The sequence below is a fragment of the Gekko japonicus genome, unplaced genomic scaffold, assembly GCF_001447785.1.
Source record: "Gekko japonicus isolate JY-2015 unplaced genomic scaffold, Gekko_japonicus_V1.1 scaffold1771, whole genome shotgun sequence".
Lineage (NCBI taxonomy): Eukaryota > Metazoa > Chordata > Lepidosauria > Squamata > Gekkonidae > Gekko > Gekko japonicus.
Genome location: NW_015160266.1, coordinates 358,236 through 372,828, shown reverse-complemented (window position 1 = coordinate 372,828; position 14,593 = coordinate 358,236). Strand labels below are relative to the sequence as shown.

The window sequence follows — 14,593 nt, the reverse complement described above, 5'->3', positions numbered from 1 at the left end:
GGGGGGGGGGCAGTTTCAGTACTTTAAAAAGTGTGCGGGATGGGGAGACAAGATCTTGGGCCCAGTAAGGATCAGGCCCCGCCCTTGTGCCATTTTTAAATGGCTAAAGTCTTCTTTAAAATGGCATTAGCAGCCAGGAGAACTGATCTGTGGCCACAGTAATGTCCAGTTTGGCCCTGACCTGTGTCACTTTCCTGTAGAAGACAAGACTCTTCCTGCCCTAACCTAACAAACAGGAAGTTGCTTAAATGTTATCAAGCTGTCCAAAGTACATATTCATTAAAATATTTATATCCCACTTTTCTTTGTGACTCAAGGCAGCTTACAAATCACACTGAAAAGCATAATAATAATAAAGCTCCAAATAACCGATTCCTCACAAGAGATACCTGCTGTTTAAAGCCCCATTAAAAACCTTCAGATAAAATACCCTTGCAGCGTGTTCTGGACGTTTCTAAAGATGCTCCCCCCCAATTTTAGTAGTTTAATCTCAAGACTGCCTTTGATGCGACAGCTGACATCCAGAGAAAGTTACGGACGGAACTGGCTCCCATGCGCCCTGTTAGCCAAGATCCTTGACGACTACCATCACCTTCAAATCGTGAGAAGGAAAAATACTATGCTTAAAATTGTGCTGTGCTTTCTGGTTTGCCTAGCCCAGACTTTCTCCTTTCTTTCTTCAGGAAAAAACCCATCGATTCTCATTTATGCACTATCCTATCTTTCCTTCACGGAACTTAGAACAATGTACACAATTCTCTCCTCTGTTTTACTCTCATAACAACCTTGGGAGGTAGGTTACTTCACATTACGTTTCATAGCTAAGTAGAATTTGAACCCAGGTCTTCAACGCTCTAGCTGACCTACACTGACTGTGAACAGATGAAGCTACCTTACACTAAGACAGACCATTGGTGCATCAGAGTCAGAATTATCTACTCTGATTGGCAGGAGCGCTTTAGGGTCTCAGACAAAGGTCTTTTATCTGGTCAGTTGCTGTTTTTAAACTGGAGATGCCAGGGATTGAACCTGGGACCTTCTGCATGCAGAGCAGATGCTCTGTCCCTGAGCCACACACCATTCAGTAAACCTGTATTTCCTACATTAGAAATACATTTGCACCTGTTGCATCTGGGGGGAAAAATTCTACAATAAACTTTTTTTAAAAATGCCACAAGATTCCTGTTTAGTAGAACAGGGTTAACCCTTGGCCTAGAAAGTCATTTACAGCTGTTGTGGTTTTCCCCTCTTGCAACTGTTGCCCACCATTAAAAAACATCACTAGCAGAAGATGTGCAGAGAGGCCATTCTTAAAATACATCTCTCCTAGGGTCGCCAGCTCTGGCTTGGGAAATTCCTAGAGATTTGGGGGTGGTGCCTGAGGAGGGTCAGGGTGGGATGAAGTTTGGGGACTTTGTGATGCCATATTGTCCAGTCTTTTAGCCTGCCAGTTCTTGCAGGGAAACTGGTATAAGTAGCCTGGAGATCAACTATACATCAGTCCCACCTAGAGACTGGCAACCGTATCCGCTCTGTTCTCTCGACTGCACCCCAGCAGCCTAGTTTTGCGTTCGTCGCCCCATCTCTTTTAGAACCACCCCTTGCCGCCGCCGAACCACGCCTCCTCCTCTCCCAGCCCCGCCCTTCAAACTCAGGCTTTTTATTGGCTCTAACGGGGATAGTCACGCCCCCTACTTTAACCCCGCCTCCTCGAACTCTGTGGTCTTGGAGACCTCCCTCCCCCTCGCGCGGTCGAGCCTCGCCTCCGACGGGCGTTTGCGCATGCTCCGCGTCCCCCCCTCGCGAAGGGCCTACCGAGAGGCAGGGCCTGGCGGGCCCGCCCCCTTCAACCGCAGGGCGGTGTGACAGAACCGAAGCGAAGGCGGCGTTAAGGCGGCCGCCGCTGTTGTTGTTGTTGTCGTCGTCGCCCTGAGAGCCCCGGCCCTTCTTTCTTTCTTTCACCGCCAGGGGGGTCAGGAGGCAGCCGGCGCTGCCCCCGGCCATGGTCCCCCGCCCGCCGTCTTGGAGGCAGGAGGAACCCGAGCGGCCGCCATTGCCTGAGGGGGCTGCGAGGGGGCTGCGGGAGGATGGACGCTGACGAGGTGACCATCCGCGAACAGAACTTCCACAGCCAAGTGCGGGAGTACACGGTGCGTAGCCGCCGCCTCACCTCTCCTTCCCCGGCCAGCCTCGACCCGCCTTTCGCCGTATCTGCCCCTTGTCGAGCCTCGCTTAGGCTGCCCGCCCGCCCGCAGGTGCAGACAGGAGGCGGCCCTCGTCCGCGAGCGAGAGTTCGCTCCCCACCTGCCTGGCGCCCCGCAGGTCGTTTCTGCCCTTCAGCGCCCCAGTGTGGGAAGCCACACCGCCGCCTCGGGAAACGGGGCTCAATAACACCCCGCATGCACGCTTACTCGCGAGGAAGCCTTCTTGGGTGCCACTAGGGCTTACTCCTGCGCAGCCGTGCCTTGTGTGGTGAACGGCAAAAGAAAAAAAGCAGCACGAAGCAATGCTCTCTCTAAGCTGTGAAGTCCTGTGAGCAAAAATGCTACTTTGTGAGGTACTGGCATTAAAGTTGTGAGCGAGCGGTTTGGCTACTGCATCAGTTAGTTTGCTCTGGAGCCATCCTTCCTGAGCGAAGACAAAAATGTGTGAGCTGGAAGCTAAAAAAACTGTGAGCTAGCTCACACTAACTCAGCTTAGAGGGAACACTGGCATTAAGTGACATCCACTTTTGTAAAAATATGTGCCGCCTACTCTAGGATAGAAAAGAGCAAGAGTCCAGTAGCACCTTAAAGACTGACAAAATATGTGGCATGGTAGGAGCTTTTGTGAGTCACTGCTCGCTTCTTCAGATACAGCTAGAATGGGAGTCCCTCTGTCCTGTTTTCTCTGGGATCACTCCACTTTCCAATAAATAGGACAGATGGACTCCCATTCTAGCTGTATCTGAAGAAGTGAGCAGTGGCTCAGGAAAGCTTCTACCCTGCCACACATTTTGTTAGTCTTTAAGGTGCTACTGGACTCTTGCTCTTTTCTACTGCTTTGTTGTTCAGTTGCACAGTTGAGTCCGACTCTTCACGACTGCTACGGACAGACTAATAGGGCTACCCCTCTTGAACTACTGTAGGGGTCAGTAGTCAAGTCGTTGTCTCTTAAGGGTGCAGTCTTTATACACGTGTACCTGGAGAGTGAGAGCCATGGAGCACAGTGGGACTTCTGAACAGATGTGCGTGGGATTGTAAATAAGAGTAGACTGAGGTTTATTTTTCTCTTTTATGTGTTTATATTCCTGGGTAAGACATTAATTTAATAGGGTTTAGTGCCATAGCCCAGGCTAGCCTGATCTTGTCAGATCTTGGAGGCTAAGCTGGGTGGGGCCTGCTTAGTATTTGGGTGGGAGACCACCAAGGAAATCTAGGGTCACCATACAGAGGCTAGCAGTGGCAAAGACGGCGGTTTTTCTTTTGCCGTGAAACCCTCTGGCGTCACCACCATAAGTCAGCTGTGACTTCATTGCACAAAAAAGTGCTGTTTAACTGCCAATGACCATTCACCACCCTTAACAGCAGGCCTTATCTCTAGAGTAGGAAATTGGCATCCCGCTCCCTTTATATCCCTGTTGTTGGACGTTTGCTATGATAGCAGGTGTGATGATGTACACAATGCATTAGAATTGGACAAGGGAATACCCAGGGTTATCCATAAAGCTTGTTGTATGACCTTGAGCCAGGCTCTTAAAATGAGGGGCTCATTTATGTTGCCCTGAACTGTTTAAAGAAGGAAAGTATATAAATATAGTAAACATTGTTTGGGCAAAAAATGCTTAGCTTCTGTATTCTGTGGCAACATATGAGAATAAATTAAAAGCCATTAAATGCAGTGTTCTTCAAAAGTATATGGTTTGATGCTGACTACTGCTGTATGGCCCATGGAATGTGATTGGGAAGGTATATTCCCTTGGCAAAGCTTCCCCTCATATGGGCAAAATGCTTTGCCATGCTCTGGTTTGTATCATCTCCAGTTGACTATGGTAGCTTTCTGTACCAAAGCCAAGTTAGAAGAAGAATGTACCGTGGAGTTGCAACTGACTGATGGCAATTTCATCCATGGAACATTCCACACAAGAGATGAGCAGAGGTGTTTTGAAATTGCCTTCCTCTGCATAGCAACCACAGTCTTACTTGGTGAGTACTTCCAAATACTAACTGTGACTGACCCTGCTTAACTTCCAAGCTCTTATGAGCTTGGGGTAAGCTGGGCTATTTGGGTTGCAAGAAGAATTTTTATTTATTTCATTAGATTTTTACCCCACCCTCCCAGCAAAGCTGGCTCAGGTACTTTTAAGATGCAGCCAACTTATGGTGACCCCATCCGTGTGCGTTCCAGGCAAGAGATGCTTTGTCATTTTACAACCATCTAAATTGTACTTATCTCTGTTTCTTTTGTGCAGGTGTGCATATATTTGCGAAAGAAGGGGAGCATATGGATAGAAAATGTGCCATATAGTGTTTCAGATTACCAAGCAGGAAAGTATGTGGCACATTCTCCCCAGTTATTACACACACACATGCACACACAACACACCTCCCTCCATGACAAAAGAAATATGGAAGAAACCTTAATTCATTTTAATGATTCTGGCGTTCAGCCTTTTTTTGAATTTTAAACTTTAGATTTTTAAATTATAAATTTCAGCTTTATTGGCTTTATTGGGCACTACAATTTAAGAGCTCCTGCCAACCTAGCAGTTCGAAAGCAAGAAATTGCAGGTAGATAAATAGGTACCACTTCGGTGGGAAGGTAACAGCGTTCCGTGCACCTTGGTGTTTAGTCATGCTGGCCACATGACCACAGAAACGTCTTCGGACAGCGCTGGCTCTTCGGCTTTGAAACAGAGATGAGCACCGCAACCCTAGAGTCGGATTCGACTGGCTTTCAAGCAAGGGAACCTTTACCTTTACCTTTACCTTACAACCTAAGAAGGATATAGACAAGCTGGGATGTGTTCAGAGGAGTGCAACGAAGATGGTGCGGGATATGGAGACCAAGTCCTGCGAGGAAAGGCTGAACGAGCAGGGTATATTTAGCGTGGAGAGGAGATGACTGAGAGGTGATACAATAACCCAGAGCCCTGATGGGCCGATACTGGCTCCCGGGCCTTATGTTTGACATCCCTGGGATAACATAAGAACATAAGAACATAAGAGAAGCCAATGTTGGATCAGGCCAATGGCCCATCCAGTCCAACACTCTGTGTCCCACAGTGGCCAAAAACCAAGGTGCCATCAGGAGGCGCAACAGATTCTTGAAGGGTGTTGCACTTAAATGCCACTTTTAGAGGAGCTGAGTTGGTTTTTTTTTACCAAATTGGTGGTTTTAACATTTCTGAAAACTGCACCAGTTGATTTGATAACTTTGGTGCAGGTGTTTAGACCACAATTCCCATCAAGTTCTATATATTTCTAAATTCAGAAATATATAAATAACCATTTTCAAGTACTTGAAAGGCTGTCATACAGAGGATGGTATGGAGTTGTTTTCTGTTGCCCCAGAAGGTCGGACCAGAACCAACGGGCTGAAATTAAATCAAAAGAGTTTCCAACTAAATATTAGGAAGAACTTCCTGACAGAGTGGTTCCTCAGTGGAACAGGCTTCCCCGGGAGCAGGATTGCTTGGGAGGTGGTGGACTTTCCTCCTTTGGAGGTTTTCAAACAGAGGCTAGATGGCCATCTGACAGCAATGCTGATTGTGTGAACAGGCAGATCATGAGAAGGAGGGCGGGAAGGGTTGCATCAGTGCTTAGTTCTTGTGGCTGATTGCCACTTTGGGGTTTATTTATTTATTTATTAGATTTTTACCCCACCCTCCCAGTGAGGCTGGCTCAGGGCAGTTGGGCAGAAGTTTTTTTTTCCAGGCCAGTTTGGCCATTGATCTTGGAGGGTTTTTTTTGTTATCTTCTGGGCATGGAGCAGGGGTCACTGGGTGTATGTGTGTGAGGGGAGGTATTTGTGAATTTCCTGCATTGTGCAGGGGATTGGACTAGATGACCCTGGAGGTCCCTTCCAGATCTCTGATTCTATGATTCTATTACTTTAATCTCTAGGGCAACCAGCCGTTCTTGTCATTTTGGAAATTTCCCTTCTTTTCATCCTGGTGGGTTTTTTGCATTTTTGGTTTGTTGATTTTGCTTTTGGCAACTCAGATGTTTTCTGTCTGAAAGACTTTGTGCTCCATAGATAATCTTAAATTGAAGTGACATGACACTGGCTTCAAAGGAGATCACTGCCTTCAAAGTCAGCTAGTCTTTTGCTAGAGTCAGGTATGTTTGATGTACCTGCATATAGGTTGCCTTTATTTTAATTGAGGGATTAAGACCAGGATCAGAAATATTCCCTTGGTGTCTGATTTTTTTTAACACTTAAATAAAGTGATTGTTTATCTATAGTAGTGTAGTCTACATATGTGTTTTTCTTGGGGTTTGAATTGTGTTTGGTGACAGGTTGTTCTTGTTTTTTGTTTTATGTGTGGGGTGTTCCTATTGTTTCACTAAATTGATGGTTATTTTGAGGCCATGTTCTGGGAAGGGCAGGATTATAAATGTTTTACATGCAATAACTAGAGCTGTGAAATTTGGAGGCCATGGAAAAAACTGTTTTCAGGTTTTGGAAAAAATTCAGAAATGTTGGGAAACATTGAAATACATGCAATACTTACTGTCCTATCAAACCCAAACTAATTTTTACTGCTTCAACAACATAAAAGATCACTTACAACTTAGCATATAAAATTGCAATATTTGACTTATTTATGGAATTTAGAAGTTATAAATACTTTTGTTTTGTGCAAGCAAAATTGCAAATATGCTCAGTATTTGAGAGAAAACTGCAAGCTGATGGATCCTGTGCTGTTTTAGCGCGTGTACCTTAATTTTTGCTATTTGGTTAGAGAGAGCTAAGTTCTCATTGAAACTTTAGATTTTCCTCTGAGGCTTTGGTGTAATTTCTGCTACACCTCTTTCTGCCTCCTGCTAGGTAGGGCAGTAAGCTACTTTTTACTCATTCTGTGGGTAAGTGTGTCACAGAGGTTTGAAGGAAAGGTGAAAAGGTTAACCACATCAGGTCAGAAGGACAACACAAGTCAGGTAATTGTTGAGAAGCAAGAAAAACCCAGCGGGTTTCCCTCATAAAGATCCTTCTAGGTGCAGAAATGCATCTTGGATTTAAGAGCTGTATATATCTACAGTGTGCCCACCTTGTCTTTAAAAGCATTTCACTCATTAGAGGAGAAGAAAAAGAGTTGGATTTATACCCCGCCCTTCAATTGGAGTCTCAGAGTGGCTTACAATCTTCTTCCCTTCCTCTCCCCCCAACAGACACCCTGTGAGGTAGGTGGGGCTGAGAGAGCTCTAAGAGAAATGCTCTTGAGAGAACAGCTCTGAGAGAACTGTGACTGACCCAAGGTCACCCACCAGGTGCATGTGGAGGATTGGGGAATCAAACCCGGTTCTCCCACATTAGAGTCCGTCACTCTTAACCACTACACCAAACCGCTACACCAAACTATGTGCTCTTAACCACTACATCAAACTGCTACACCAAACCGCACCAAATATTTCATAAGTGTTTTTTAGTATTCCCAAATTTCCAATTTTTTCATTGGAAAAATTGAAAAAAACCCTTAATTTTTTTACTGTTTTTTTCCTGTGGCCTTTCACATCTCTAGCAATAACTAATTCCTGGTTTACATCAAGGGTGCAGTCTAACTCCAGTCTGTTATCCTAATGTCTATTCAACAAACAGTATACTTATGGTCACTATAACCCCCTTGTAGAGAATTGTGTTCTATTCTCATGTGCTCGCTCCCACAGAGGAGTGCATGGCATTATTGTGTACACATCATGTTGCTTTGCACACCTTCCTGTCTCATCGAGCAGGGGAAGGCACACTGGTTATACCATTTACGAGTCTCTCTTTTGAAAATAGTGCTGCTGCCAAGCTTAAAAGTAGGTCATGTGCCTAGCTTTTGTATATCCTCCATGCTAATTCTATCCTCGTATCAACATGGCTCTGGAGGGCTCTCTGTTTGGGACTGTCTGTTCAGCCCCTGTGTGGTGCTTTATAGTACCAAGTACTTTTGCACTGCTGCTCCGTAACAGCCCGTGTCATTCTGCTGCTTGTCTTCAGTTTCACATTTCTTCTTTGTTATTCCTGGACAACTGAATGCATAGAGTGTTGTGTAACTGTTATGTCCCTGAATTTAAAATCCTTTCTGATTTATTCTACTTGGTTGCCATTCACTCACATTTTTTGCCATATTACAATGCCCAAAAGGGAATGTGCACATCCACCCAGGGGCAGGTGTGTGTGCTCTTGACACACAACTGGAGTTTGTGCGTCTCCCCCATGAAGTGATGTACCAGTTTCCTCTTTGTTTCATACAGCATGTACCGAAAAGTGGAAGAATGAGTGAATTACGCTTCTGCTCACCTCCTGTGTCTGAAGACCTACCGAACGCATATGCAGTAATGAAAGACCATATTTCCCTTTCTGTAGTCCCCTGTCCCCCTCAGTACAATCCTACAGTCTGCCTCTTTTTGGTCAGTAGGTATATTATGTATATTGGGATGCTTACTGCCTTCCTTGTAAATCCATTAGGTAAGTATGGACACTGCAGCCTGTTGCTTTTTTCCTTCCTTAAACATATTTGATCCATTGACCAAGCTAAGTGTGACCTGTCAGAATGATAAAAGTGTTTGGTTACCATCTTGTTCCCACAGTACTCCATAATCTCCTTTTCATAGAATTTTGGGAGATCATAGCTGCTCTGCTACAGTTCAATGATCTCTTGATTGGAAACAGATTCAGTAACATTTCACTCAGAATTTTGGTGTAGTTTTATTCCAACTAATGTCCCCAACATTAATCCTTCACTATTTTTACCTAGGCTATATAATTAACTGCATAAAATGAGTGTTCTGAGAAGCATTTGAGAACCTGGCATATGCAGCCTTGGTTGATTTGTTACCTTGTTTTTGGAATGATGCTGGTTTCTATGGTATGAGACACCCTGTTCACTTATTTTATACAGAATGGAAGAGACATTTTTGGTTGCATAATTGTAATGGCTTCTCTTGTTTTGCTTGTCTGTCTGATGTTTGTTTCATTATGCTGTGTTGTGAACAACTGAGGTTCTGTTCCCAACAACTTTATACTGTAACTTTGCTCTTTTAGTTAAAGTTGATCTTGTGCCTTTCTGTAGAATAGCAGCCTGTATAGAGCCTTGTGTAAGGCACAACTTCCATGTTTGTAAACCCCCCTCCAAAAAGAAACCTTGCACAATAAGTGTCTGCAATCTGGTGCTACAGTTTTTTCCATTATTCTTTGCTTCACAGTCTGTTTGTGTTCCATTCTCTTTGAGCCAAATGGGAACATTAGTGTTTTGACTAGACGTAGTTCTAGTATGCACAGAAGTACATAGCAGCCCCTCAAGGCAAAAAAGCTATTTGCCGAAGCATAACATTCATTGCTTGTAGCCGTACATAAATTGTGCTTGCTTCCCATCAGCTAACACAGCTTCTTTCCTGCTTAGCCAATAAAAGGAGGTGCCAGGTGGGATGGAAGCTCATGCTGTGGTCCAAGATCTGCCCAGGGACTTACTGTCTGTTGGTTTCCATCTGTCCAGTTTCTGTGTCCTCTAAAGGGGCTAAGGGAGGATGTGAGTGAGGATTTGAATTGGGAGATTGTGTAGTTTTTTTGCATCTGGTTGTTCATCCCAGTTATTCCCCCCCCCCGCCCACATACCTGCATTCCACTTCAAGGACAAAGGGAGGGCTCAGCAGGCAGGGGGCATTTGTGTTCAGAGAATTTCTCTCCGCTCAGTCCTTGGTTTAAGCAGATGACCAGTTTCGAGGGAAAGGCAGCAAAGGAATTAAGCCATTGGCCCACCTTTCTCACCTGAAATTCTTTAGAAGTTGTCAATTCTGATTTATTAGACAGCTGTGTTCAGCAGTACCGTCATTCCTAAACAATTATGGAATGATATGAGTCCATTATGACCACCTTACTAGTTTTTGTTTTGTGACAGTTAGTTTGTCATTAGGGCTGCCTACTTGTGGAATACCAACATTGCCTCCCAGTTGAGGCTTGGTGACTTTTTCCTTGCCTAAAGCGATGGTTTATGAGTAATAAGCTGTTGTCTTTCTAGCATTCACTGACATACATCTGTGTGCACTTGGTAGGTAAAATGATTTTGCAGTATTATGATAGCTGAACTAATTATGCCTGGTGAACTTTAGGCACTGTAGTGAAGGATCAGTCTTAATCCTATTTAATTGTCTTGTATGGTAAAGTTCTTTGCGTGAGGAAATTCCTAGTTCTTATTGCAGTTGGACTTCTTAGGCACTGTGATGCATCATAGAAAGTCTTAACTTTGTGGCCTGGATCCAGCCGGTGGCCAAAGGGGACCCCACCAGTGGAAAGCTAGTTGGGGGCAACCGTATATGAGGTAGTCCAATTTTGAATTTCACTTAGCTTTTGCATAATAGACTAGTAAAAGGTAAGGGTTTCCCTTACTCAAAAGCTAGTTGAATCTGACTCTAGGGGGCAGTGCTGCTATCTGTTTCCAAGCCGAAGAGCCAGTGCTGTCCGAAGACTTCTCCATGGTCATGTGGTCAGCATGACTAAATGCTGAGGCGCACGGAACACTGTTCCCTTCCCACCAAAGTCGTACCTACTTATCTACTTTCCCCACATGTTCCCCAAAGAGCACTAAGATCGGGGTCGCAAAACTGTCTGGCCCTCCCAGGCCCTAAAGAGGCCAGGCTAACTGTGACGAGGGCCAGGGCCTTTTCTGTGGCGGCCCCGCACTGGTGGAATGAGCTCCCGGACGACATCAGGGCCCTGCAGGACCTTTTACAGTTCCGCAGGGCCTGTAAAACGGAGCTCTTCCGCCAGGCCTTCGATTAGGGTGCTGCCTTTCTAATATTGAGGCCCTGGCCGCAGTATTAATATCAACACCAATGTAAGAATCAACAGCCTGGCAAAACCCCAGAACATGGTGTTAGTTGACTACTCGGATGTTGAGAGAATGCTGCCATCGCTTATGATTGTACTAGCACTTTATGAGGAGTTCATTTATATACTGTGGTTTTACTTAAATCTTGTGTTTTATCATATTTTGCTGTTTTAACATATATCCTGTAAGCCGCTCTGAGCCTATCTTGGCAGGGAGGGCGAGATACAAATTAAACAAACAAACAAATAATAAATAAATAAATTTATTGCTTTCGAACTGCTAGGTTGGCAGGAGCTGGGGCCAGAGACGGGAGCACTCGAGAGACGCGGCACTCGGGTCTCAAACTGCCTCCCGGTCTGCAGCTCAGCGTCTTAACCTCTGAGCCACCACGTCTATAGACTAGTAAGCTTAACACTAAATATTGCTGGGCACATATTTCTTAAACATAAATGGCTGAGACAATGGGCTCCATTGTGTAATAAATACCTTCTGAAATTGCATCCCAAGAACTTGCTATCTCTCTTGTTATGGAATTTCAGGAGTTACGAAATGCCAGCAGGAAATTTTATTATGTAATGTTACAGAAAACTAAATTTAAGTAGTTGCGTGCTGGGGAAATGGTGATTTGAACTAGACCGGTTACCTTAGTGCTTTAAATAGATGCATAATTTTAAATAGTGCATGTTTCTGTGCTGAGAAGATGTTCAACTTCATTTCAATAGAATGTTGAAGGTGTGTGTGGGGATAAAGTCTTAATAGATTAATTAATGAGAGATTTGACTTTATGTGTAAAATTCGTCTTCAGAATTAATTTATCTTGAATCGAGAAAGTGGATGGCTGTAGGTACTAAAGTTGTGGAAACCTGCCTATGTAAATTTTGATCTGGTTCTTCAAGAGACTTGGGAATTGCAAGAAAAAAGTTTCTAGTTGTCTGGAGTGTGATTTCTTCCAGTGATCTGATGATTCTACACAGTGTCATGATGAGAATCAGATATATTGGTGACATGTTTCTGAAAACTTCAGGAATATTTGACTTCAGAACGTTGTGAGCATATTTACAGGTGGCCATGTTGAGCTCAAATGTATGTTCTCTCTCCATAACTGTTGACTGAATTGGGATGCAAAGTTAAGTTTCTGGGTTAAGTTTCAGACTATGCTTTTGTCCTTGGTAAATTCAGGTGTCTGCCTTGTCTTTAGTAGTTTCTTGATGCTACAATGATTGTCTTAAGTACTAACGTTTAAATAGTCTATACATTTTAGTAACGTGTGTTAGGACTGTTGTACTGCTCCGTCTTGCATTATTACATACAGAATAGGCTGTGCCAGTCCACGGGAATAGAACATTAAAAGGTGCCATGGAAAATACATCTATTTTTAATGTTCAGGCAGTGCTTTTCAAGCTGCTGCTCTTGATCAAAAGTATTTCCCCCGACTTCTTACATGAGATAACTTTTCTCCCTCTGCTTGCTTTGTAGTAGGTTGGAACTACCAAAACAGTTCTAACAAGTGCTGTGATGCACCCGACTAGGGTGTTTATAATAATGTTCGGTTCTCTTCAGTGAAAAAAACTGTGTACTCCAGTGCTGAAATATTGGACTCAGGTTTGGGAAATCCAAGTGAGTTAATGGCTTGGCAGGCATTTGAATGCTTGATTCCCAGAACTCAGATGTCTGCTGAACTGTGAACTTGATGCCGCCTAATTGGTAATTACTGCTTGGGGGCCCATGGAGGAGGGAAGGAAGGGAAAGACAAGAAATGATTGCGATATTCTCCTTCATTGTACAGTGTGGTGCTATGGAGCTCTGGGGTGAGATGAGTAGCTTCCTGCCTATCTAACTTTGAAACTCAAGTGTTCTAGCAAAATTGCCCTGACTGCTGAAGTCCAAGGCAGGATGAGCATCCAGCCTTGAAGTGATGGAACTGATTCTTCCCTGCTTAGTTTGGGATACTTGGGGAAGGGAGGGGACTGGAGTTGGGGAATACATGTTTCATGCCATGCATCTTAAGGCCCTAATCCTCCCCCCTCCTCATTCCACAATGCTGGTTAGCAGCTCTTTCTCCTTTGTAACTTAATGGCCTTGGTAAGAATAGCTGAAATGAATTAGAACTGGAGGGAGTGCACACTGATTCATTGTCTTGGATAATAACAGGAAAACGAACAGAGTACAGTGTATTTTTAGTGGTATCAGAATGTGGGAGATATGTAGTCTGTGGTTATATTTAATCAGGAAGTACTTTTTAAATTTTCCCATTGAGCTTCAAGGTTGTCAGAATCATTAATAATTTATCCTGTACTGAGGGGGGAGAGACCAAGGGGGTTGCCCCCAACAGAATATATGATTCATAATGGCTCGAAAACACCAGTTTCCCCTTCCTTCTGTGTTCGTTTCTTTGAAAAACATGCCAACTTTGAAACTGCCAGGCTTGCCTAATATTGCATTGTGGTGGAATTAATTTGTTTTTAATTTTATGAAACACTGAATATTTAGAAATGGAAATTTTTCTGTCTCTTGCCTTGTCCATAGCTAGCTTAATTTCTCTGTTACTGATAGGCATTTGGCCTTTAAGTTTGTGATGAAGAGCAATGAGGATGAGCACTTAGTATGCTGGAAATGTTGTTTGTCTTTTGTACTTCCCTCAAGGAGCTTAGGGTGGCTTGACTTGGTTATTTCCCCCCCCCTGTGTGTTGTATGGGAAGATTGTTCCAAGGTCATCCACAAGATTTATACCTGAGTGGACATTTGTTCTTGGAAACTCAGGTCCAACTCCAGTGCAGTAACCGCTATAGCAGACTGATTCATTATCTTAGATAATGAGTCAAAAGAATAGACTAATGCATTTTAGTGGTAAAACCTGCTTTGGAGTAGATACAGCTTGCATGAGGTTATGTTTTGCAGATTAAAAAAATTATTTGTAGTTTATTTTTTTCCTACTGTGTTATGTTTTTCCTTATAGCTGCTAATAAGAAGCGATGGCAGTGCTGGCTCCAACATGTTTGTAGCGTCCAATAAAAATGTCACACCAAAAGTACAAAAAAATCAATGCATTGTGATAAATTTTGATGAGTTACACCTCCTGATCTTTATGCAAGCTGAGAGAGATGTATGGGTGCAGTTTTGTACTTGAGGAAAGTTTTATGAATAGCTTACTTTGTGAAGGGTTTAATTTGTTTGATGTTAACCTTCATTCAGAAATGGCACTTTATGTTTAGATTTATAAACCTAGATAAAGAATATAGAGCATGGAAGTGTAAACAAAATGCTTAAAGCATCTACGGTAGAAGCAAGCATTATGTTCCCAGTCCTTGCAGTTTCCTTTTCAAAATGGTATTGTTTGAGGAGCAATCATAGTGTTTCTCCTTCCCGTCCCTATTGTGCTATTGAATTTTAATAGGGGCATAAAGAGTTATTCATAAGTACCTTGTGAAGGCTGCTATCCTGTAGTCTGGAGTTGTAATTGAGGTTGTAGCTTCCCTAACATGCCTCCCCTGGTGTTCCAGGAACAAATATGGAGAAGAGCAGCTTATAGTGGGCATCCTGTGGTTTCATACGTTTCCCTTTCTAGAGCTTTCTGCTCAG

At 43.7% G+C, this 14,593-nt stretch overlaps 1 protein-coding gene across 1 annotated transcript in view; it reads left to right on the top strand.

Annotated features, from left to right (window-relative positions):
- The first annotated feature begins 1,838 nt into the window (after positions 1-1,838).
- LMBR1 (limb development membrane protein 1) overlaps positions 1,839-14,593 on the top strand; it is an 85,074-nt gene continuing 72,319 nt past the window's right edge. The window contains exon 1 of the mRNA XM_015415089.1: positions 1,839-2,150. Coding sequence (XP_015270575.1) covers positions 2,088-2,150 — 63 coding nt within the window. The 5' untranslated portion in view covers positions 1,839-2,087. The remainder of the gene's footprint in view (positions 2,151-14,593) is intronic.